Source organism: Emys orbicularis, chromosome 20, assembly GCF_028017835.1.
Source record: "Emys orbicularis isolate rEmyOrb1 chromosome 20, rEmyOrb1.hap1, whole genome shotgun sequence".
NCBI classification, from domain to species: domain Eukaryota; kingdom Metazoa; phylum Chordata; order Testudines; family Emydidae; genus Emys; species Emys orbicularis.
Window position 1 is genome coordinate 18698410 of NC_088702.1, and position 23999 is coordinate 18722408.

The 23999-nt window shown below is 53.4% G+C and overlaps 1 protein-coding gene across 1 annotated transcript; it reads left to right on the forward strand.

The window, feature by feature from the left end:
• The first annotated feature begins 1772 nt into the window (after positions 1-1772).
• Positions 1773-19559, forward strand: LOC135892732 (glyceraldehyde-3-phosphate dehydrogenase 2). Its single transcript, XM_065420529.1, has 11 exons — positions 1773-1825; positions 10453-10578; positions 11355-11451; positions 13315-13421; positions 14929-15019; positions 15338-15456; positions 15955-16036; positions 16149-16300; positions 16677-16839; positions 18401-18498; positions 19157-19559. The coding sequence occupies exons 2-11, from the start codon at positions 10550-10552 to the stop codon at positions 19227-19229; spliced, it is 1011 nt and encodes a 336-aa protein (XP_065276601.1). The 5' UTR covers positions 1773-1825; positions 10453-10549; the 3' UTR covers positions 19230-19559.
• Positions 19560-23999: the final 4440 nt, after the last annotated feature.

A 23999-nucleotide genomic window follows, 5' to 3' on the forward strand; every position in this document is an offset into this window, starting at 1 on the left:
GCCTCCAAGTAATTCCAGCATTGGAATAGGGAGCCAGCCGGCACAGGGACCCAGCTACAGTGCCCAGCTGTCCCTCTCCTTCAGCATCACCCACATCAGCCCAACTCATCTGTCCATCCATCTCCTCACACATCGCTCATCTGTCTATCCATCCCCCATACACACATCCCTCATCTGTCTATCCTCCCCCATACACATCCCCTCATCTGTCTATCCCTCCCCCATTCACACACCCCTCATCTGTCTATCCATCCCCACACACATTGCTCATCTGTTATCCATCCCCCATACACATCCCCTCATCTGCCTATCCATCCCCCATTCACACACCCCTCATCTGTCTATCCTCCCCCATACACCTCCCCTCATCTGTCTATCCTCCCCCAAACACACCCATCTGTCTAGCCATCCCCACATACCCCATCATCTATCTGTTTATGTATCTGTCCCCATACACACTCCTCTATCTACCTGTCTATCTATCTATCCATCCCCATACACACACCCATCATCCATCTAATCTATCTATCCCCATACATACCCCACCATCTATCTATCTGTACCCGTATCCCATCTATCTATCTATCTATCTATCTATCTATCTATCTATCTATCTATCTATCTATCTATCTATCTATCATAAGAACTACCATACTGGGTCAGACCAAAGGTCTATCTAGCCCAGTATCCTGTCTTCTGACAGTGGCCAGTGCCAGGTGCCCCAGAGGGAATGAACAGAACAGGGAATCATCAAGTGATCTCTCTCCTGTCGCCCATTCCCAGCTTCTGGCAAACAGAGGCTAAGGACACCATCCCTGCCCATCCTGGCTATTAGCTATTGATGGACCTATCCTCCAGGAACTTATCTAGTTCTTTTCTGTACCCTGTTATAGTCTTGGCCTTCACAACATCCTCTGGCAAGGAGTTCCACAGGTTGACTGTGTGTTGGGTGAAGAAATACTTCCTTTTGTTTGTTTTAAACCTGCTGCCTATTAATTTCATTTGGTGACCTCTAGTTCTTGTGTTATGAGAAGGAGTAAACAACACTTCCTTATCTACTTTCTCTACACCAGTCATGATTTTATAGACCTCAAACATATCTCCCCTTAGCCGTCTCTTTTCCAAGCTGAAAAGTCCCAGTCTTATTAATCTCCCCTCATACGGCAGCAGTTCCATACCCCTCATCAGTGTGTTGCCCGATCTTCCAACCCTGTACATCCCCTCTATCTAATCTATCTATTCATTTCCATACCCCGCCCCCTCTCGTGTTTTGTCCAGTACCCAGGGGGGCAGTGGCAGAACCCAGGAGTCCTGTTTCCCGCCCTCCCCCCACCAGGGGTGCATTGCAGGGTCCAGCTCACACCAGGCAGGGAGCAGCCAGGAAAACTACAATCCCCAGAAACCTTCGCGAGCAGGTGTGCAGCCGGAGGATGCTGAGGGCAGAAGGATCTGCACGTGCGCACGAAAACGGGAGTGGGGGGGGCGGGGTGGTTGATCCTGGAGGAGGCGCGTGCCGCGGCGGTTGGTAACCGCCAGCGCGCCTCGCGACCACGCCATGGCGCCTGCGCAGTAGAGGCCACCAGCTTTTTCTTTCCCCCCCCAACCCGCCCGCTTTCCATCGCGACGGTTTGACGGGCACGCGCTGTGCGGTTACTAAGGCGCGCGCTGGACGGGAAGGGCGGGGCGGGGACAGCGCGCGCTAGCGAGTGCGGGGCGTGGCTAGGCGGTGAGGGAGGCGTGGCAGGGGAGGGGCGGGGGAGTATATAAACGGGCGTTTGAGTGGCTGTTCCTTTCGTTCGACGCCATCCAGACACCAGGCCCCCTGGTATGTGGTGCGGGGCGCAGCGGGTGATGGGGAGGGGATGGTTCCGGGGGGCTGGCTATGGGGTGGGGGGGGATGGATTTGGGGCATGGGGTGGGGGAGATGCATATGAGGTGGGGGGCAGGGGATGGACCTGGGGGGCTGGGTATGAATGGGAGGATGGCTATGGGTTGTGGGGCTGGAGATGGGAGATGGGGGGGAATGGCCATGGGTGGGGGGGCTGGATGTGGGGGAGGGGCTGGATGTGGGGGGTGGCCATGGGTGGGGGGATGGATGTGGGGGATGTGGGGTTGGGAAGTAGGGTGCTCCTGGTGGGGAGAAGCTGTGGGGGATGCAGCAGGGGTTAGATTTGGGGTGAGGGTGGTTGGCTCTGGGGGGGGTTAGGTGCGAGCTGGGGTGGGGGGATGGGGAGCTATGAGTGAGTGGTTGTGTTCCTGTGTTTGGCTGTGGTGATGGGCAGGGCGGGCTGGGGAAGTGGGGGGGCGCTGTGGTGAACAGCAGGGCTTTGGGGCTGGATTTGGAGCAGTTGGTGGCTGCATGGGGTGGGGAGCTGGGGTTAGATGGGGGGGTGATGTGGAGAGGGGCCAAGAAGAGGTCTGAGGGGCAGCATGTGGAGGAGTTGGGAGGGGGGTTAGTAGTGGCAGAACTGGAGGGGCTGTGGGGCAGGGACTGCAGCTGTGGGGAGCTGGGGGGTAGAGGATGCTGCAGATGGGGAGGAGGCTGTGGGGGGGCATAGCTTGGGGCACTATGTATATGCAGGGAGTTATGAGGAGGGGGATGTCGTGTCCAGGGATAGGATGGGAGTGGAACAAGCATCTAGGGTGAAGTGTAAATGGGAGAGGGCCCAGGGGTGTATTGGGGAATGGGGTGGTGGGGGTTCCCTGTCTGGTAAGGGAGGGATGCAGCTCTGAGGGGGTAATCGGGGTGCCCTGGGGTGGGGAGGGGAGTGCAGGGATCTGCTTGGGGAGCAGCTCCATGTGTTTGGGGCAGTTTGAGGGGGTGATGTCTGCAAAGTGGAGTGGAGGGGAGGGTGATGATGCAGACTGTGACCTGATGGTGCCTTTGCACCATGGATCTCTCTAGAAACATGGCAACATCAGGGGAAACTCCAATCAGACTCTGGTAGCATCACCTCCCCTCCCCCTCCTGGCAGGGCCCGGCCCGAGGGGGATTTACCTTCTGGTCACCCCCTGCAGTCATGCAAGAAATGAGTCCCTCCTTCTGTGGGGGATGGGCAGATGCATTGCTCTTCCTTTGGACCACCCATCGCCTCCCCATGTGGGAGATCTTCTATGGGCAGAGTTTCCCTGCTGATCAGATCAAGTGGGTTCTGTGCTGCTTAATTAAAATAGAATCCACTCAAAATAGACTAAACCCTGGGGCCACAGCTGCATCTCCTGTTTGAGGCCTCATCCCTCCAAGCCTCTCTTACATGCCTGATTGGAGCTGGCTGGACACCCCCCCAACCCAGCCCAGAGCACCTCCAGGGAATTTGCCTTGCTGCTTGTTCCACGGCTAGTGGCCCTCTGCTCCCCTTCCTGTGCCCTGCCCCCTCTGATATGGGAAGCATTTTATTGCTAGCATGCTTGTCCTTCCAGTTGCATGCCTAAAATCCCCTGACCCTGGAGAGATTTAAACCGCTTCCTTCCGAACTGTAACACTTCCAGTGAGGAGATATTGTTCCCCTCCCTCCATGTGATCTAGGTGGGGGGAACAGTTGCACAGGCAGGAGATGGCATGCTCCCCACAGCAAAATTGCACCGGCGTCGGAGAACAGACTGCGCCTCTACTGTATTGCACCACTGCCGATGTCCTATGCCCCTCCCCTCTGCAGAAGAGGCGGTCTCTCCCTATTAATTCATGTATGGCATCTAGCTTAAAATCAGCCACTGGTGGGAGGGCGAGAAGCAGCTCTGTAATCCTGCTCAAGACTGACGGTTACAATGCTGATCTGTTGCAACCTAGTGTAGACAGTGGGGAGAGAGTTGTGTGCTCTATCCACTAGGTCCTGCTACTTTAGGCAAGTCACTTCCCCTCTTTACCCCCCCCATTTCACAGATGGGGCAACTGAGGCAATTTCTGTAAAGCACTTTGAGATCTACACTTGTATTACCTAGCACTTATCATCAGTACATCAGGCCCCCGAGACCCAAGTACATTTATAGCTCCTCCAGGGAGGCACTTTCGCCTCTATCAGCATCTGCAGCCAGCAAGCTGTTCTCTCTCCTGCCTCCTCCTTTCAGAAGAAAAAGGGGGTGTGCATATAGAGCATATTTGTGACCCTCGGCCGTGGTGCTGAGTGAGTATCTAAACTGAGCAGACTTCCTGTCTTTGATTGCTGGAAGTCTGCCAGAGGTGAAACTGGATGCGTCCTCTGGCGTGGGACAGCAGACACCAGCTCTTGTGCTTGAGGAAACCTAGAGATCAGAACAAGTGCCAAGGCAAGTGCCACTTGTCTTACAGAGGCAACGCGGTCTAGTGGTGGAAGCAGAGGGCGTTGGGTGGCTTGTGTTCTATTCTACTGTCTCTTCCAAGGTCATTTAATCTCCCCAGCTCTCCACATTCATAAAATGATGCTTGTAAAGTCCCTGAGGTTTGATGCCGGGTATCCGTGCCTGAGCGAAGATGGCAGTGTCTGTGGCGTGTGCCTAATGCGTTCTTGTCTGGTTTTGGCATTCCGCGTCTTGACCTCTCAATGTCACTGCGGTAGAATGCCTGCAGTGGGGTGGAAGTAGCCACATCTTCCTTCCAACGCGCCCCCCCCCCCCCCCCCCCCCTGCGGCCAGTACAGACCGGCCAGCTTATCTTGAATCGATATCCGGAGGAGTCGGAGACTGTGGAGTGCTGAAGCAACAAGATGACTCAGTCGTATGCCATTAGTTCTGTTAAAACCTTAGCTGGGCTGGTGCAGATGTATCCCTTTAAGATCCCTTGTATTCCTTTGTGCGTAGGCCCTAAAGCATTGCTAAGTATTCCCCCATTCAGTTGGGGCAACTGTGAAAGGGGCCATGGTGATGGACACCTAGCACAAGGGGGTCCTACTCCATGAGGAGGAGTCCTAGTTGCTATGGTAATACAAACGTCTGATGATCAGAGCGTGCAAGGATACAGAATGGGTTCTCATGAGTCATGCCAAAATGCAGACCCTCCTTGTGTGTGGCAAGCGTAGCTTTGCAATGATGCTGCAGAAATGAGCGATCCAGTCCTCTTGTGTCTAGACCAGCACGTCCTCTGCACCTTCTCTTCCTTGGGCAGCACAGCCAATGGGTTCAAAGCTGCAGCCGTCTTAGGTGGCCCTTCCTGCCGCACTTAGCCCATGTCTACACTAGCGAACTTACAGCGGCACAACTGTACTGATGCCGCTGCGCCCCTGTAAGATCGCTTGTGTAGCTGCTTTATGCTGACAGGAGAGAGCTTTCCTGTTGACATAATAAAACCACTTAAACGAAAAGCTCTCCCACCGACCTAGCACTGTGCACCCAAGTTTCACTGGCATGAGCACTCAGGTTGCTCAGAGGGGTGGTTTTTTCACACCCCTGAGCGACATACGTTTTGCCAAACAAGTGATCGTGTAGACATGGTCTTAGATTTCAGGACTAGTAGCTGTGGAGTGAAAGAGCTGGCCATGGTCTCTCTGCTGGGAATGGAAGTGATGCTTCCCCCAAAATGCAGGTGGGGTGTTGGGAGCTGATCCTCACGCGGTTCTCTGCTACAGAGTCCATCTTCAAGAGCTGGCCATCTTGAAGCGAAATGCCATCTGCTGCCTCTAGCAGCTGCTGCCTAGATATTTTATTTTACAACCTCCTGGATTCTGATATGGGGGGGGGGGGGAGATGGGACAAATTCTACAATAAATCCCACCCCAGCTTTGCAATCGGAGGGCTGCAGTTCTGAGTGCACCCACGGTTGGCTTAATTCTTTGGTGGTGGCTGGATATTAGCACCCCATCAGGGCTCAGGCCAAACCCTCTGCCTGCCTGCATTGATCTGCTACATTTGTGGTTAGCTGTTGGACTAGTTTTTGAAACCAAACAAGGCGATCAGCTGGCTTGCCTATAATATTTCTGGGTGCTTATCTTTGCTCTGCAGGCCCCAGTCCCTACTGTGATTTTTGTGGGGCAGAGGGGTTGGCAGCATGCAAGGCCTAGACAGTGCCGTTAGTGGTTTGGGTAGGCACTGGGGGTCAGGGCGTCTGGACTGTATTCAGTCAGTGCTAGTGATCTCTGCCTTAGTTTCTTGGTATGTGACTTAATTGATATCTGGGGGGAGTCTGAGACTGTCTAGTGCTGAAGCGACAGGACGACTCAGTCATATGCTGTTAGCTCTGTTAAAACCTGGAGTCCAGTTAAAATGGGGAATTCACCCACTCTTGTACAGATAGGGAAACTGAGGCACGGACCTGGTGTGACCTTGGACAAGGTCATGCCAACTGGTACTAGAATCTGGGAACCCTGATTTCCAATCCCTTGCGCTAACCCTTGTCACACTGCTTCTGTATCTGAGGGAGTCCTGGATGAAAGAGGCTGCCGAACCGAGGGTTGGGGATGAGCGCTACTCAAACTGCTTGCCAAAAGCACTGGTCCCTGAAATGAAGTGGCCTGTGATGCATGAATCGCTTGCTCTTCTGTTTTTGAGGGGCAGACTCCAGAGGGATTTCTTGTCTCTCAAAAGGCTCAGGCTCAGTGTAAACACAAAGCAGAGTGCTCTCTTCTACCCCAGCAGGGCCTCATGCCGGATTCACCTTTGCCATTTGACCTTGTAACTGATGTTGTGGAGTGGGGCCTCTGGGAATCTTCTGGTTGATGCTATATTCTGCGGATTCAGATGCAAGATGATGGATGGCAGCATCATACCAGGATTTATAGCTGATGGAAACAGAGGGCTATGTAAATGGGCCTAGCAAAGTACTTATGCGATCAGGGGCTTGGTGTGTTGTGTATTTCGACTACTTTAGGAGGCCTCATTCTGATACGCCTGCCTAATGACCTGGCTGCTGGGCTTTAGCTTCCACTTGCATTGCTCTGGGTCATGAAAGCGCATGCCCCTAGCGCAATTGAGCGTGGCGGCATCTGAGTCTGCAGGGAGCCTGAAACAATAGCGTGGCGGTGCAGGGGTAATGTCCCATGCATCTCTGTGTTGCATTAACTCTGAAACCTGCTCTGGGAAGGTCCTAGCTGGCTCATCCAGTCACAGTGCTGGGAGGGGGTGGGGACTCATTGCTGCTACCCCATCATGGATTGGGTTGGGGTCTGCAGAAAGGGCCCCCCCCAGAATCCTCTGCTCAGTTGGAGGGGGTGAGACCTCCCTCAAGGATGCCCCCAACCTGCCTGAAGCCAGGGAACAATGGGAAGGACTTGAGCCCTGAATTGTCTTAGAGGTGAAATTGACTTGATTAGGGTCAATTACAGTCACGTGGGCATCCTAGGTCTAGGCCTGCGCTCAACCCACAAGCCCTTCCCCTGCCTAGCCTCTGCCTGCAATCCTCTGCTGGGCTGACTTTGCCCTGACAAAACAGAGGCCTCCCCTGAAATCATGGAATGTAGGCCCAGTATCATGCACATAAACACGTGAGTAGCCGTTGCAGGAGACGGGGGCCCAAGTGCTGCGCAGGATCAGGGCTGGTGTCCCCATGATGGGACTAAACCAAGGTCAAAGGAACTGAAAGTAAGAATGACTTCACTGTCTGGGTCCTTTCTCTGAAAGAGACCCGCACTAACTGTTATAGCAACATAGAGCTCAGTATAGCCAGTGATTACGTTAAAGATCAGTTTTAAAAAGTGTCTTGAACTCGCTGTTTTCAGTATCTCCAGTCAGTAGCTAGGGCAGCCAGCAAAATGCTGCAGCGTTGTAACTCTCCGTTGAGCCAGGAGTCAATTGGATCATCTGTTAGTGTCAAAGTTTTCAGGTAAGCTCTGATTTAAGTGAATCTTAGTGGGAACTTAAATACATGTGGGCCTTACTCTGGCCTTATGAGACTGTATATTTCTGGGGACTTGCTCTCCTTTATAGCTGTGTGTAGTGATGAGCAAATAACTGCAGCTTCCCTTTTAAACTAAGGGCAGGTCTACACTACCCGCCTGAATCGGCGGGTAGAAATCGATCTCTCGGGGATCGAATTATCGCGTCTCATCGGGACGCAACAATCGATCCCCAAATCGACGCTTCTACTCCACCGGCGGAGGTAGGAGTAGGCGCCATCGACGGGGGAGCCGCGGAGGTCGATTTGCCGCCGTCCTCACAGCGGGGTATGTCGGCTCCGATACATTGAATTCAGCTACGCTATTCGCATAGCTGAATTTGCGTATCTTAAATCGACCCCCCCCCCCCCGTAGTGAGGACATAGCCTTAGATTTGATCAGCCTTGGTAGGAGCAGATAGTGACCTTCAAAACGCAGAGCAGATCTGCACTTTAATCTCTCAAACGACTTGATCCCAGGAGATCAGATCCCAGGGTAAATTTGCAGGGCTATTCGGTAGACGATATTCTATGTATTCTGGTAGCATCTAAGCCCTTGAAGCATGGGCCTCAGTCTCTGTCCCAATCTGGGCATGTCTACGCAGCACTCAAAGGTGTGACTGTAGTGCATACAGCATTGATAGGGCCCTACCAAATTCACAGTCCATTTTGGTCAGTTTCATATTATAGGATTTAAAAGTCATAAATTTAATGATTTCAGCTATTTAAATCTGAAATTTCAGTGTTCTAATTGTAGGGATCCTGACCCAAAAAGGAGCTGGGGGGGGGGGGTCACAATGTTATTGTAGGGGGGGGGGTGTGCTACCCTTATTTCAGTGCTGCTCCCTGCAGAGCTGGGCCCTCAGTCAGCAACCGCCATTCTCCAGCTGCCCAGCTCTGCGGGCAGCAGCCCTGAAGTAAGGGTGGCGTGGTGTGGTATTGCCACTCTTACTTCTGTGCTGCTGCTGGCAGGGCACTGCCTTCAGACCTGGGCACCTGGCCAACAGCCACTGCTCTCTAGCTGCCTAACTCTGAAGGCAGCGCAGAAGTAAGGGTGGCAATACTGTGACCCCCCCCCCCACACACACACAACTCCGTTTTGGGTCAGGATCCCCAGTTCTAGACACGCTGGTCTTCCCTGTGAAATCCCTATAGTATAGGGTAAAAGCACACAAGATCCGATTTCATGGTCCGTGACGTGTTTTTCATGGCGCTGAATTTGGTAGGGCCCTAAGCATTGAGCTAGCTGGCTGAAATAACAGCCGTGAAACCTCAGCGTGAGCTGGGATCCTGTGTATGGACTTGAGTGTCTAGTCTGTGCTGCGTCAGCTTTGCGGCTGCTGTCCATCACGCTAGCTAGATCAGGCAGGCCTGCGCGTGCTGCAGTCACACCTCTGATTGCAGTGTAGCTATACCCAGAGTAAAGCAAGCGTCTCCTTGTCCAATGCAACAGACTCCTCCAGTGGGGCTTCGTTAACAACTCTGGTGCACGAGTCAGCATAGAATCCAGCTCATGCTTCCCTAGCTGTACCTGCAGGCTGACTAGTGTAACTTTACCTTACTGGGGAGGGCTGATAGCCGGGACTGATAGACACAAAGGAGGCAGCATCTTGACTACAATGTCCCTTTATTTATAGTCCTGTGCCTCATTGTGGATTCATCAACAGGGGGAAACTGACAAGGAGCTGTTCTGCAGAAGTTATTCTGGATTATCTCTCTGTGAAGCTATTCTGGAATTGGCTCCCTGGGGGGACATTTCTGGAGTAGCTCCCGTTCTTTAAATTCACACCCTACGTTATTCTGAACCCACTACCTCTGTCTGGACAAGCCTCAAGACTCCTGCTCAATACGCAGTAGCCCCTGGAAAGCAAATGGTGTTAGTGTGTAAGGAATGGGATAGAGCAGATTGAATTTTGTTGAAACCAAGTTTCTTCAGGGCACAGAGATTGCCGCTCTTATGGTGCGTAGCACAATGGGGCCCTGTTTTTGGATCAGCCCAAGGCACTACTGTAAAACACTGTTTGTGTAGCAGCATTGTTAGTTAGGTGCCCTTGACTGGATCACTCGGATCTCAAAGGTTAGAGCAGAAATAGAGGGACCATGAGATGGGTAATGAAAATGAAAGGATTGGGTCTGTCCCTTTTGGGTGCTGCCATTCACCTTCTCCCCTATGCAAACAAGGGGAGTGACAGGCAGCACACTTAGAACTGATCAGATGTTTTTGTTCCATGCTTCTGGCCTGTGGAACTCGGTGCCACAAGAGGTCACTTTGACCAAGAGCTGAGAGGGATTCAGAAAGGGCGTAGAATAGCCAGAGTTAAGAAACCCTCTGAAAATAGGATTTTGGAAGGGATGTAAACCCTCAGACTTCAGGGCATAAGCCTCAATCTCTAAAGGAGGTCAGGAAGACACTTCCTGCCATGGGCAGGCTATTCCATCACTGCCCTCGAAGGGGGCCTTTCTTGCACCTTCCTCTAATGAAATTTGGACAGGCCATGGTGGGAACTGGGATACTGGTCTGGATGGACCCACTGGACTGATGTAGTTGGGCAAATCCCATGTTCCCAGTTGCTCTAAAGGAGCTGTGGTTTTCCCTTGCAAAAAGGCCTGTCTGCTGTTATCTTTATACTGGCATCTGCCCCAGCCTCTGCTCTGATTCCTCCTTTTCCTTCCAGACTTGAGGTCTCCCAGTCCCGAAAACCGTCCGTTCCGGAGAAAGCACCGGAGAAAGCTGAGGAACCGGCTCCAGTAGAGAAACCAGTAGAACCAGTCATGGCTGAGCTCACTGTTGGGATTAATGGGTAAGGCCCCAAATTCCCCCTTATGCTGCCCACAGGGCAGGAGTTGTAGCCCTCTGCTACCGTGGCACAGGTGAGGCTGCCTAGCGCAGCAGGAGTGGAAAGTTCTGCTGCGTGTAGTAAGAAGTGGTGGCCGTAAGAGGCAGCTATGGTCAAATCAACCTTGCGGTGCTTCCACTCATTTTGCAAGTCACTCGGTGACTCCCTGTAGCTCTAGTGGCTGGGAACGCACCCTTCTGTCAAAATAGCACCTGGCTCTTTGCCCCTTTGGTGTCACCAGAACCACACTTACTGGCAGCCATCTTAATTTCAAGGAAGAGCCTGGCTTACTCATAGCAGTAGTGGTGTTGAATGAATGACTGAGCCCAAAGATGCAGTTCTTGCTTTTAGTCAGAGGTGACTTCAGGGGGTCACCAGGCTGTCATCTTGAAGCATTTAACTCCTCTGCAGCTGCCGGATTGATGTCAGGGGGAGTTCATGGAGGAACTTGTTCCAAGGTGGTTAGGGCAGCTGGCTCGTGCTACTACCAGATCAGAGCTAGGGGACGCCACTAGAATGCAAAGCTAAGGGGGTAGCTTAATGTCCTAGTGATTGGACAGTCATGGGGAAGCCCTGCTGACTGAGCTCCCATTGGCTGTGCTGCGAGTATGTGGGGGGAGGCCTCTTAATGGCTAAGGAAGCTCAAAAGCCAGCATGGAAGAGACGTCCCTTCATGACTAGATCCCTGGATGGGACTACGGCTACAGGAATCAATCTAACTACTAACATTCCTGTTCCAGATTTGGCCGTATCGGGCGTCTGGTCCTCCGAGCCTGCCTGGAGAAGGGACTCAAAGTGGTGGCCATCAATGACCCCTTCATTGACCTCAACTACATGGTAACTTCACCGCCCCTCAATCCAATGGCCAAACTATCCTGCCTATGACACTCTTCTGCATGTCTCAGAAGCTCAGACTCCCACAGTTAGTTGTCCAGGGACACTGAGAATCTCCAACCTCAACCCTTTGTAGATAGTGATTGCGGCATGGGTGGGATGGGCCAGCTGGCACATCAGTGTGTGATGGGAGCTGAGGACCTGGGGGCCTCGTTCAGCCTGTGACTGGCTTCCCTTGAGTGCAGCCTGGAACTGGGGTACCGCTGAGCCCTCTGACATACCAGTCTGGGTCCCCTCTCACACTGAGACTGTACCAAGCTGCAGATCTTTCCCAGTCCTGCACTGACACAGACATCTACACAGGTAGGGACACACCCAGATGCAATTACATGAATGCTTCTCCTCCGCCACTCATGGACTAACAATAAAGGCTCCAGCCAGCTTCCCCCAGCTCCACAGCCTAGGACCCCAGAGCTGTACTGTCTTGGCCTAGTCAGAAGCCTGACCGGTATAAGTTTATTACCCAGTCTGCCCCTCTCTCAATGTGGAGAGGACAATGCACCATTTTTTGTTCCTGAGCAGATTCCCCAAACACTTCTAAAACAGTGTGTTTTGCTAGGTAAAAAATATAAAACAGATTTATTAACTACAGAAAGATTTTAAATGATTTTAGTGAGCATACGGCTCAAAGCAGATTACCTAGGAAATAAAACAAAAACGCAATCTAAGCTTTATAAACTAGATAGGATTTGAATCAAGGAGTGTCTCGCCCTGTTAGCTAGTAAAGCAGGTTACAGCTTTTGCATACACAGGCTGGAATTCTTCTGTCCTGCTTGGGACCCCTTTCCCCAGTTCAGTCTTTGTTCCTTGGGGTGTAGGGGAAACCAGGCAAAGTGGTGATGTCACTTCCCCTCTTTTATAGCTTCTTCCAGTTTGCTAGAAAGATCTTTGCTCATGATGTGAGGGTCCGTGCCCCTCCTCCCCCTGCCCCCAGCATCCTCCATTGCCTACGTGCTCCCTCTGGGAAGCCTCCGGTTGTAAACAATTCCAGAGAGTCCCTGGGCGTGTGGATTCCCTTTAATGGGGCCATTAGCACTGTCTAGCTTCTTCATTGTTGTACCTGAAAGCCTGTGTGTGGGTGCTTCCAACTTCACAACAGAGCAAAGCTTCATAGCTCCCCATACAATGACAGCACATCCAATCCAACAGGGTATTAATGTTCAACAGATCAAGCCTTTTAAACTGATGCCTCACAAGGCAGACTTTGTACACAACATGCCATAATTCTATCCCCATATAGTGAATATAGGGTGCACATGGTCACACAGCCATGGCCAACTTTCCTCTGAGCTGCCTCACCTGGGACTTGATCCTTGTGTTCCAGTCCAAGACAGCTCCTGTAGTTTAGAAGCTGGCTGGGAGACTTGGGTTTTTCTCTTGGCCTTGCATATACAGCAGCTGCTGGCTGCGAAGGAGCCATTGCATCTGATGCCCGGCTTTGTCTAGGACCCATCCTGCCGTCACCGTTGGGTTTGATTGTTCAGTGCTAGGACTCTAAAGGCCCCATACCCCTTAGCTTTCAGGGAGCTCGGCTCTTCTGCCCTCTGTGCTGATGCCCCCTCGTTCGGTGTCCTCCTCTGGATCTACTTGGAGGATCGTCTTAATGCTCGCTGCTCTACTGCACAGCCAGAGGTTTGCTGCTGCTCAGTCCCCATCTTGAAGAGAACTGGTCACCGGCTTAACCTTTTGCAGTTGCTGGAAGCGGAGTTGATCAGTTAGGGAGATTCCCCTGCTGAATGACAGCAGTTGCCTAGGGTAACTCCACAAAGGCTTGGGCTGCTAGGCTGACGCGCTCTCACCTCTCAGGTGTACATGTTCAAGTATGACTCCACTCACGGGCGCTACAGCGGCGAGGTGAAGGCTGAAGATGGCAAGCTGGTGGTGGACGGCAGTGAGATCTCGGTGTTCCAGTGGTGAGTAGGGGGAGCTGAATGGACCTATCCTCCATGACTCATCAATGGCTGTTAGCCAGCATGGGCAGGGATGGTGTCCCTAACCTCCATTCACCAGGATGGATCACTTGATTATCTGTTCTGTTCATTCCCTCTGGGGCATCTGGCACCGACCACTGTCAGCAGACAGGATACTGGACCTTTGGTCTGACCCAGTCTGGCCGTTCTTGTGTAGCACAGGGTGCGGGCTAGCACCTGGCACCTCATCACTGGCATAGTGCTTGGGATCTTGCCAGCTAAGCGGGGCCAGTCTGCTCAACACTGGGAGGGGAGACTTCTGAGCCTAGTGCATGGTGCTGCAGGAATTGATGGTCCTTCGACAGTGGATCAGGGCTAATGGTTGCCAAATTGCTGGAGGGCTGTCTTCTGTTGCCTAGCTGGGGAAACTGAGGCACTGAGCATTGCTTCCTGACAGCCTTTCTGCGCCATGGTGGCATCACTCCAGCGTTCTGACTGTTAGGCTAAAACTCCTTCCCACAGTTTCAGCTGGCTGTAGTAGACTTCCTGTACATAGTCTAGGACAGGAAGCTAGCATTGGCATTAAATCAGCTGCCATGTGCCACTTCAGAGGTGGTAGCATTGCAGTGTACAGACAGCAACTCCTGTACACAGCATCCTTCAGCAGTGTCTAGAGAAATAACCGCTTTCCCATATAGCATGTCCAGCTACTTGAGACTCATGCCAGTCTAGCAGAGCCCAGATGTCCTAGTCTGCCTCCTGCATCACTAGACCTGCCTGCTTCACTTCAAGACGTGAATCTGTAGTGTAAAGGAGACACCTCCCCTGACTCTGGAGCCCGTCGGGTTGAGCTGAGAGCATGGCTAGCTGGACATGTCAGTCTGGCTTCACGCCAAATCAGAAGTGATTGGTCTCAGTACAGGGTGACATTCTCTGGAGATGAGAAGTGCCTTCTGAGAATCCAGCTCAATTTAGGAGATGAGAGCCTAGCATCTAGCGGGTAAGAGCCAGGGGTCTGGATCTCTGAAGGATCATGCTAGTGCAAATGAAGGGATGGTGAGTGGACCTGACAGAGCTATGCAGTGATCTCTAGGTACTTGTGTGCAGCCCATCATTGTGGTGTCTGCCTCCCAAGTACTAATGGGCTTTTTTCCCAGCCCCCTGTGAGCAAGGGGAAATAGTTCCCACCCAACCTGTAAATCTGTACTGAGTCACAGTTGAGCCTAGATCTCGAGTCTCTGTCCACTGCCTTGAAACCAGAAGACCAGCCTTCCTCCAGATTGCTGATGTGTCTCCACTCAGCTGTATCTCTAGGTCACCTTAGATTGTCAAAGGAAGAGTTGGGTGCCAAGGGGCTGGTAGATCAGGGTCCTTGGAGGCTGGGGGTCCCACACCACTCCCTCAAGCTGTATGGAAATGGGACTCAGCCCTCATCTGGGCTTGGACATGTGCATTGACCTGGAAGTCGCCGGCCCTTGGGGCAGTAACCCTGGTCTGCTGTCTGTTACAGCATGAAGCCCAGTGAGATTCCCTGGGGTGACGCAGGAGCTCTCTACGTTGTCGAGTCCACCGGAGTCTTCCTCAGCATTGACAAAGCTTCGGTGAGTGTCTGAGCTACCTAGCTTCGTACAGGAGCTGCAGGGCCCATGTCTGACTGGCATGTGGGGCTCAGACACCTGCTTGTCATCCTTGACTGGGAATTCAATGAGAACCTGTGGCTAACCAGGTGAGCCACTACAGGGCTAGGACAGCCTGGCTCTGCCTGGGATGCCATTCTCCTGGGCAGCCTTCATCCAAGACCTTGGTATGATGGAGTCTTCCATCAACACCTAGGTCGGCTAGTGCCTAACTCCTCCAGATGATGTTGGCCTGGCCTTCTGCATAGCAGGATCCTCCATGATTAGCCTCCTCTTCCATAGGCCCATATACAAGGTGGAGCCAAGCGAGTGGTGGTGAGCGCCCCCTCCCCCGATGCTCCCATGTTTGTCATGGGTGTCAATGAGGACAAGTACGACCCATCCAGCATGACAATCGTCAGGTAAGGCCTGCCTCCCCACATCGGGGGGGGGGGGGGGGAGGATTTGATAGTGGGATGGGACAGCTTTCTGAGTTGCTCCCCAGACTGGCATGGAGTGATCTGAGTTTGGCTGCCTTGTACGTGGCCAAGGAGAGATGAGGGTATGGATCTGCCCTTCAGGGTCAGAGGGATGTTTGAGAGCCTCCATTTTGGGGACATGTGCCTGAGGAAAGGGCCTGAGACAAGAATTTAGCCACTTGTGCCATACAGTTGGGGAGCAAGAGGCCTATAGACAGCTTGTGCTGGAAGATTGTCCCCTCAAGAGGAGGGCAGGTGGGCTTCCACCTTGACATGTGAGCAAAGACTATCCTAATTAGTATGGTTTCTATCGTCTCCCCTACACCAGGGAGAAATGGAGGTGGTGATGGGAATGGGAACTCGGCTAGGCAGGCTACTGGCACTCCTCCAGTAGCAGGTGTTTCCTAGACATCAGTCTGTCTCCCTTCCCTCCCCATGTAGCAATGCCTCCTGCACCACCAACTGCCTGGCGCCTCTAGCCAAGGTGATCCATGACAACTTTGGCATTGTGGAAGGACTCATGGTAAGTCTCCTGTGTGCTGTCAACCCCCAGCAGCTCGCCTGTGTGCAGGAACAGGTGACTGTCTCTATAGCTTCTACCAGCTCATAACCATGCTTCTCCTCTCGACCTTCAGACCACGGTGCATGCCTACACTGCCACACAGAAAACTGTGGATGGACCCTCTGCCAAGGCCTGGCGCGACGGAAGGGGCGCCCACCAGAACATCATCCCAGCATCCACTGGTGCTGCCAAAGCAGTTGGCAAGGTCATCCCAGAGCTGAACGGGTACGGGCCATGTCTCAATGAGCAGGCAGCAGGAGAGGTCTCTGGCCTAGGCCTCCCAGTAGCAATCCTGCCCCAGGTGGCTGGGTGACATCCCACAGGCCGGATGGTGGCTGGGAGAGAAACTCTGGCTCCTAGAGGTGGCCATGGGGATAGGCAAACCACATCTGTGTAGAAGCTTGTACCATTCATGGTGGCTGACAAGCTAGCAGTGTTCGCTAAGCAAAACCCAAAACACCACATCTCTGTTGGGAGGGTCTGGGGGTCTCCCTTTGGGGGTCCAATGCCAGAACCACAGACTGGTCTGCTAGAGCATCAATGTCTCACTCACAGGCCGTCCTAGCTGGTTCTCTCATTGGCTGAACTTCCTTCCTCACAGGAAGCTCACCGGCATGGCGTTCCGTGTGCCTGTCTCTGACGTCTCCGTCGTGGACCTAACCTGCCGCCTTGCCAAGCCGGCGACCTATGCTGAAATCAAAGAGGCCATGAAGAAGGCTTCCGAGGGCCCCATGGCTGGGATCCTGGGGTACACAGAAGATGAGGTGAGCAGGGAATGGGAGCGGCCATCTCGAGTGCTGGCAGCAAGGTTGGGCTCAGGGTGGGGAGGCCAAAGCAGCATGGGTGATGTGCTGAGATCTGAGCTGTTAGGCATGCTGATCCCTGTGCCTTACTAGGGGGTGCTCTGATGCCAGAAGTGGGAGTGAGTTAGTGCTGATGGATACACCAGAGCAGTGCTGTGCAGAGTGTTACTGAAGCAGAAGGACCTATCGTGCCCATCTCCATAGTGTCTGGGCACCTCACCATCTTCCACACATTTCTCCTTGCAACACCCCTGAAGTATGAAAGAGCTTTTGTCCATCTTACAGATGGGGAAACTGAGGCACATGGTGTCTGGCCCAGCTGGGAGTTGAAGCCAGGCCAATCCCTCTAACCACTGAGCATCCTTCCCCTGAAGGTGGTCTGTGATTAGGTGCAACAGACCCTGGCTGCTTGGAGTAACTAACCCTTGGTGAGACCTGAACAGGGGTGGGGGTGACCCCAATACCCTAGCCAGACTCCTGCTTACTGAGCTCGTTACCCTCCCTCTGCAGATCTCAGTACAGGTTCACTTCCTGTCTCAACTGGTGCCCACATGCAGCACATCAGCCAGTTGCCTAGTCTGAAGGGCACTGAAGATGAACCATGCTAATGAAGCAGTGTGATGTTAGCAGGGCTGGCAGAACCCCCTTGGTAGGGAAAACGCTGACCGCAGATGACATCAAGCGTTGCTTCAGGTTGGGTCAGAGTGGAGGGGAGCACATAACAAACGCCAGCTCTGTATCCACAGAGCTGTATAGGGCCTGCTCACGGGGGCAGCACGCTGGTACGCATTGGCCTGGCGTGTTGCTACTGATTCTTCTAGGCCTTCTGGGGACTCGCCATTCAGTGCTTTAGCTGGTTGCGTGAAGGGATCAAGAAGGAATTTTTGGATGTAATCTGGGCCTTCTCATTTCCTCTGAAACATCAGCTGGGACCCCAGGCTGGTGGGCCAGAGAATCCCTTTTGAATGCCTGCCTGGCATCGTCACATGCTTGGGGTCAAACTGATGACTGCATTTGGGGTCAGGAAGGAATCTTCCCCTTCCCCCAACCCCATCAAATTGGCAGGGACTTACATTTTTCACTTTCCTCCCCAGCATGGGGCATAGATCATCTGGGCAGGTCTTGTCAACCCAATTCCCTGCCATGGATGGGACCTCAGGCATTGGTGGCATCTGTCTCTCCTATTCTCTGCTGGTGGCATGTAACAGTTGAGTTTCCTGAGGACTGAAATGCTGTAGTCTGTCTGAAGTCCTTGGGTTGAGTATGGGGGTAACGGTGACATTCTGTGGCCTGTGCTAGACCAATGGTAAGACTAATCTAATAGTCTCAGCCTTCAGCCCTATTAAATCTTGATGTGTAGCCTATGGTGCAATCAAAGCTGCTTCTGGGGACCTCTGGCCAAGGGAGGCAGGCCTCCTACTGAACTGGCCCGTACACATTCCTCCCCCTGCTCCTGCATCTCTCTAACTAAAGCCAAATGCCCCCAGTAGCCAATCCTGATGCATGCCCCCCTCACTTGCAGGTGGTCTCTTCTGATTTCATCGGCGACAGCCATTCCTCCATCTTCGACGCTGGAGCTGGGATCTCCCTCAATGATAACTTTGTGAAGCTCATCTCCTGGTAAGGCCTGGCAGAGGGATGCTGCACTTGGTCCTAAGAAGAGGGAGGGATCTGAAAACCAGCCTCTCTTGAGCATGCTGGATTCCTCCACCCCAGCCTTCTAGGAGTCCAGTGACCACTCTCCAGAGTGGGTCAAGAACCAGCAGGTTCCATCAACTGCATCTTACTTGCCTGGCATGAGGCATCTGGGTTCCCCCCCTAGCCGTAGAGTATGCTTGGAGCACCTTAGCCTAGTCCCATGCACAAAGGGCCCCTGTAACCCAGCTGAAGACCTTTGGGTGAACGACTGGCTAAATCTGAGGGTCCCAGTCCAGATCTAGTGAGGTCACTGGCCCTGGAGCTAAGCTCCAGGTGGAGAACAGGGGATATGCCAGAGATCACACAGGAAGACTGAGGAACAAACCCAGATCTCCTGAGTCCCAGTCAGTACCTTAAGCACAAGGTCCTCTACTACCTCTGCCGCCTTCCAACCATCCTCGATTGGTCCAGAGGCCTATAGGCAGTGGCATGTGGCTGAGGCAATAGGGATGGGAAACCAGGAGCCCCCTAGAGGTCGTGTGAGAACATCCAGTTGGGAGGGTCTCCTTTGTGGTCAGGGTTGTCCACTTGGTGTGTGAGGTGGCTGAGAGCTGAACTTGTCCCTCTTCTCTTCCCGTAGGTATGACAATGAATATGGCTACAGTAACCGCGTTGCAGACCTCCTGAGTCACATGTACACCAAGGAGAACTGAGCGCCTGTCCCACATACATTCCAGGCCATCTGAAGAATCCGCCTCACCCCCCTCTAGACATATTTGGCCACAAGATCCATCCTATCTTAATGCTTCAACCACACGGCCCCAAACGCTGCGCCTCATCTGTCCCCGTAAACCTTCGTGCGTGTCCGTGTGCGTGTGTGAATCCTGCTCTCACAGTGGCCTGCGTGCGCCTAACCAGAAAACTGCACCAACACCTCCCCCGGGGGAAGGAGTCTAGCCCGGGGTTAGTAGTGGTCTGTGGCGGTAGTGTCATTGAGATTTCATAAGTGTTGGAAATAAAAGCCACTTAAAGTTGCGGAAATGTGGGTGAAATTGTCCAGATCCTTTATTCCACCTGCTTTTGAAGCCTGGGCCCAAATGCGATCATGGCTTCAGAGCTAGACTATTTGTGTAGTCCTCAAGGACTGCAAACATGGTGCAGTAGCACCTCATCTCAAACAGTGCAGTAGTGCCAGGTGCTGCACACATGATCCCTGCCCCAAAGAGCCAAGCCTAAATACATGAGGAGGAGGGGAAACTGAGGCAAGGCCCAGACAGGGCCTTAAGCACAAAGTAGGTCCTGAAGAGGCTCTAGCAGGGTCTTGATCTGCAAACCACATAGCTGCAGATTTTTCATGGGGGCCACCTCTCTAATTGCTTGTTTCTCTGCTGAATGTTTGTCACCTGCCTGTAGACAACCAATGGTCCACGGGATTGGGATCTGTATTGACAGCTGCTGTCTGGTCTTTTCTCTGTGCAAGGGGTTGGACCAGATCTTGGTGGCTAGGGCCAAGGGTGTCCTACCATGGTGGGGTGGAGAAATTAAAGCATTGCTCATAGTGCAGCCTTCAGGTGCTTCATAATGACCTCCTTCTAGAGCCTGGAGGCCGGCAGTCCCTACCTCCCCAGCCAGGGCAGGGGCTTGTCCACACCTGATCTCTGAATGGAGCCATTCAGGGCCTTGTCTCGTTGCTCGGCAACAGTCAACAAGTTGTTGCAGATTCTCCATAAAGGTCTCCATTATGTCTAGCTTGGCATGTCACCATCTTGGCAAAGGGCTGTTTTTGCCCAAAGCAGGATGCTGGGTCTTGACAGCAGCTGGGCCCCTTGCGCTTGGTGTACGCTTTCCTAGCATGTCCCCTCCAGAGGCTGGGGCACCCATATGCTGAAATGCCAGTGCTTGCCCAGAAAACACCCCCGCTTCTAAGCTGTAGTGTCGGGTGTAGCCGAAGCGCTGTTCCCAAAGCCTAAAAGGGCCAATAGCCGGCCTGTGCCCCCTGGCTCACAGCCTGCAGCGCCTTTTGAAAACAGCGGCCCAGCCATGCAACCCTAGAGTCTTGATATCTCTGCCTTTCTTGGCTGCTGCAGAGGAATTCTACTCTAGCAGCCCCAGCCTGCTGCCAGGACCTCACTGTAGTAAGCACTTCAATACCCAGTATGACCATGCGCTCTATCCAGCCCAGTATCCTGTTCTCTGCCAAGGGCCAGGAGCAGAGGCTTCATAGGGAATGAACAGAACAAGGCCGTTCCAGAATGATCCATCCCCTGTCCAGTCCTGGCTGCTGGCCATGAGCTTTAGGGACAGGTAGAGCATGAGGTTTTGTCCTGGACCATCTTAGCTAAGAGCCATCGATGGCCCTATCCTCTGAACTTAACTAGTTCTCTTTTGAACCCAGTTACAATTTTGGCCTTCCCAGCATCCCCTGGCAGTGAGTTCCCCAGGCTGGCTGACTGTGGGGTGAAGGAAGTATTTACGCTTGTCTTACACCTGCTGCCTGCTCTCTTCATAGTGACCCCAAGTTCTTAGTGTTGTCCCCGCCCATAACTCTTCTCCACACTGTTCATGATTTCATAGATTGTCATATTCCCCCTCAGTCACCTTGTTTCTAAGCTGAACAGTCCAAGTGTTTTCAATCTCTGCACACGCAAGCTGTTCCATATCTCCGATCATTTTTGTTGTCCTTCTCTGCAGCTTTTTCCACTTCGAATTTTTGTTTTGAGGTGGGGCACAGAACTGCACCAAGTATTCAAGGTACCATGGATTTATACAGTGGTGGTATATTTTCTGTCTTACTGTCTCTTCCTTTCCAAAGGGTTCCTAACACTTGTTAGCTTTCTGACAGCTGCTGCCCTCAGGGGACTATCCACAATGCCTACCTGACCTTTCATGAGCAGTGACAGCAAGTGAGACTCCATCATTTTGTAGGCAGCACGGGGAATGTTTTCCCCTGTGCATTCCTTTGCCTTTATCAAGGTTGAATTTCACTTACCCTGGTGTTACCTAGTGCAGCGATGTCCCTTTGTAACTCTTCATCAGCAACTTTGGACTTCCCTAGCCCAAGTTAACTGTATTGCTTGCAAACTTTGCCACCTCAGTCTTTACCCCTTTTCCCAGTCAGCTGGGAATACGTTGAACAGCACTGGTCCCCATACAGATCCCCAGCGTTCACCACTATTTATTTCCTGTGATGGTGAAAACTGACTGTTTATTCCTAGGTTGGGGTTAAAAGATAGGAAACAGTTACTAATCTGCTCAGCACAAAAACGCAATCCTATAATCTAACTATATAAGGAAACTACAGCTGCTACAAAGCAACAATGACCCAGGAGTGACCCAGTGTGGGTATGGCAACCTATGCACCCAGATAATGTGGCTCTGGGGCTGGCCTGGGGCCTACAGTGGGGTCTGGTTTGAAAAATGTAACTAGGAGGTGATGATGGCTGGCAGCAGAGAAGGGGGTGACAGCTCCCTGAGGGTGGGGGGCACACAACAGGCCAGGAACAGCCTTGGAAGAGAAGACAAGCAGCTGGTGGTTGAGGTGATAGAGAAGGGGAGTCAGGAGTGGGGTAAACAAAGCACCATAGCTCAGATCTATTACCCATGTATGATAGAAGGGAAACTGAGTCACAGAAGGCCAAGGGCTTCTGGAGGATGGGAGTGATAGTGGGGCTTATAAGCTAGATCTCTAAAAACCCCATCTGCTGCTCCCCACAACCCCATCCTCCTTACCCACTGGCACTTGCTTTCACTGCCTGCAACGTCCGTTTACTTTCCCTTAGAAGGGGAAGTAGCAGCAGTTCCTCCTGTGTGTGAAACTCCAGAGTAACCCAGCATGGCTGGACCTTCCCCCTAACACCGGTGCCTTCTCCGGGAGGGAGAACACAGGCTGGGGTTAGCAAAGCCCTCCTGCTCTAACCACTAGACCCCACTCCCTTCCCCCACAAGTGGGGCTAGAACCCAGGAGTCGTGGTGCCCAGCTTCCCTGTTCTAACCCCTAGACCACAACCCAGCTGTCCTATTATTTTCCTCTTCAAATCTAGGCCAGGTGAGCTGATTCAAATGGCAACCCAAGGCTGCCCCCCAGTGGCCAATGTGGCTATGACAGGGAGGAAGAGCCCCTTCTTCAGCAAGGTCACCCTGTGTGGCATCAGCCTTCGGCTCTCAGGCTGCATGTGATCCACTTAGGAGCTGACGTCAGCGGGAAGCGAGGCTGAGGACACCAGCCAGGGCGTGTGGAGCAGCGGCGGGGACGCGGGATGCAGAGACGGCAACGCGGGGCCTAGCCTCAGACCTCTCGGCTGGTTGGGAAAGTCCAATGCTAGCCGCCAGCCCTGTAGCGCCCGTGTGAAGCTGCAGTGGGGCGACCCGGCTGGGGCATCGGCATCCTGGGGACTTGGGTTCTGGGAGCAGCTAGAGGCTGCAGATGAGATGCCAGTGGGCTGGACCTTGCCCAGACACAGCGAGAGACAGGCCCTGCCCCAGCTGAGATCAGGGCCCCGTCGTGCCGGGCGCTGCCCAGACACAACGAGAGACAGGTCCTGCCCCAGCTGAGATCAGGGCCCCGTCGTGCCGGGCGCTGCCCAGACACAACGAGAGACAGGTCCTGCCCAGCTGAGATCAGGGCCCCGTTGTGCCGGGCGCTGCCCAGACACAACGAGAGACAGGTCCTGCCCCAGCTGAGATCAGGGCCCCGTCGTGCCGGGCGCTGCCCAGACACAACGAGAGACAGGTCCTGCCCCAGCTGAGATCAGGGCCCCGTTGTGCCGGGCACTGCCCAGACACAGTGAGAGACAGTCCCTGCCCCAGCTGAGATCAGGGCCCCGTCGTGCCGGGCGCTGCCTAGACACAACGAGAGACAGGTCCTGCCCCAGCTGAGATCAGGGCCCTGTTGTGCCAGGTACTGCCCAGACACAGTGAGAGACAGTCCCTGCCCCAGCTGAGATCGGGGCCCTGTTGTGCCAGGTACTGCCCAGAGCCAATCCCTGGCCCTAGATGTCACAATTTCCATAGAAAGGGATGATTACGGTGCCCATCGTACTGACAGGCAAACTGGCCCCAAGAGATGCAGTGACTCTCCTAAGGTCACAAAAGCAGCCTGTGGCAGAACTGAATAATGAACCGAGATGTCTGAATCCAGGGTCTTAACATTAGCACCACCCGGGGGGCACCAGGGCCAGCCAGCTGCCAGGGGAGAGCCCCCCACCGCACCCCCTGCAGCACAGCGCCCCCTTGAGCTGTGCTGGGACATCAGGGGCAGTCCTGACTGCCAGGGCAGAGCCCCGCACCCTTCCCCCTGCAGCACAGAGCACAGACATCGGGGCAGCCCTGACTCCAGCTAGGGATTTATGGCAGCCTGCTGGGAGGGATCTACTTGAAAAGAGTCAGGGCGTGGATCTAACCAGAGGGGCGGTGGCAGGGGACGGTACCTCTGCCACCCTCCCATCCCGGCTCCGGATAAAGGGCTCAGAGAAAATCCCAGCCGT